This window comes from Aphanomyces invadans (assembly GCF_000520115.1).
Source record: "Aphanomyces invadans strain NJM9701 unplaced genomic scaffold supercont1.38, whole genome shotgun sequence".
In the NCBI taxonomy this organism is placed as follows: domain Eukaryota; phylum Oomycota; class Saprolegniomycetes; order Saprolegniales; family Verrucalvaceae; genus Aphanomyces; species Aphanomyces invadans.
The window spans coordinates 166-1,240 of NW_008580183.1; the positions used below are offsets into that span (position 1 = coordinate 166).

Genomic DNA, 1,075 nt, shown 5'->3' on the forward strand with positions numbered 1-1,075 from the left:
GTTTCAGGGGTTGCGCAAATACTTGCGCAAAGGGCCGAATGTCCATAAATACAGTTAACGACGGATTTTAAGGGACAGCCGAAGTTTTCAACCAAGTGGAAACTTTTTAACCAATTAAATCCAAGAAGTAAAAATGATAAGATTTAATTGGACAAAAATACAATTTGGCGCGAAACATTTAAAATTCGCGCGCTCATGCCCTTGCCAGTCATCACAAGCTCGTCAGTCTTTCCTCTTATGCCCCCAAGGTGCCGTACCAACGTCAGTCCCCAGAAGAAACCCAGACGCCGCTACAACCAGGCGTTAAAGCGCGCAATGGTCACCGTCCTTCGATCCGCTTCCACCCGCGACCTTCAGGCAGCAACTGGGATCCCGAAGAGCAATCTTGCTCGTTGGGCGCAGCAGTCAGGAAAGCTCCAGAGCTTTGATGGCAGCGGCAAGCGGTTCAACCTCGACGGTGCCGGCAGGCCAGAAGAGATCCCTGACACTGCTGCCTTGAAAGCCTTCATGGTCATGCTCCGCGAGGCCAAGCGTGCGGTAACCTGCACCCATCTCGTCAACTACCTGAAGCGTTACCATCCAGATTGGCTATCCGCGTACCTCAGGAACAATACCAATGGCTACCAATTCCTTCTCAAGCTCCTCCAAAGGTTCTGCGCTCGTCACGGATTTTCGCGTCAGAAGCCGTCGCGTTCCAAGACAACTCAGGCCGACCAATGCTGTCCAAGAACGAGCTTGGATGGATTCTCGAGTCTGGGCCATGTACCTTCGAAAGGTGTTGAAGCCACAGGTGAGAGAGCCATCTGTGCACTTAGTTGACAATTTTGACCCGCATGTGAGCAAGGAAGGAATGAAGATTGCCAGTGAAGAGGCGGGTTGCGTTGTGGCGGCCATTCCACCAAACGCGACGAGCACTGTGCCCTCTGGATGTCGGGATTATGGCCCCGCTGAAACGTCATTTGCGTAGGCTGTGGTTAGAAGAGGACCTTATTGAGGGTAGCGATAGTGAGGAGGATGTAGATCTTATGAATGTCCCAGCGCAAAAAAAGCGTCTGGTTATGATTCACCGTGCCAT

At 51.7% G+C, this 1,075-nt stretch overlaps 1 protein-coding gene across 1 annotated transcript; it reads left to right on the top strand.

Moving 5' to 3' along the window:
• Positions 1–237: 237 nt before the first annotated feature.
• Positions 238–967, top strand: H310_12307 (hypothetical protein; the record flags this gene model as incomplete). Its single annotated transcript, XM_008879318.1, has 3 exons — positions 238–537; positions 606–762; positions 816–967. 3 exons carry the CDS (start codon positions 238–240, stop codon positions 965–967), a joined length of 609 nt encoding a protein of 202 aa, XP_008877540.1.
• Positions 968–1,075: the final 108 nt, after the last annotated feature.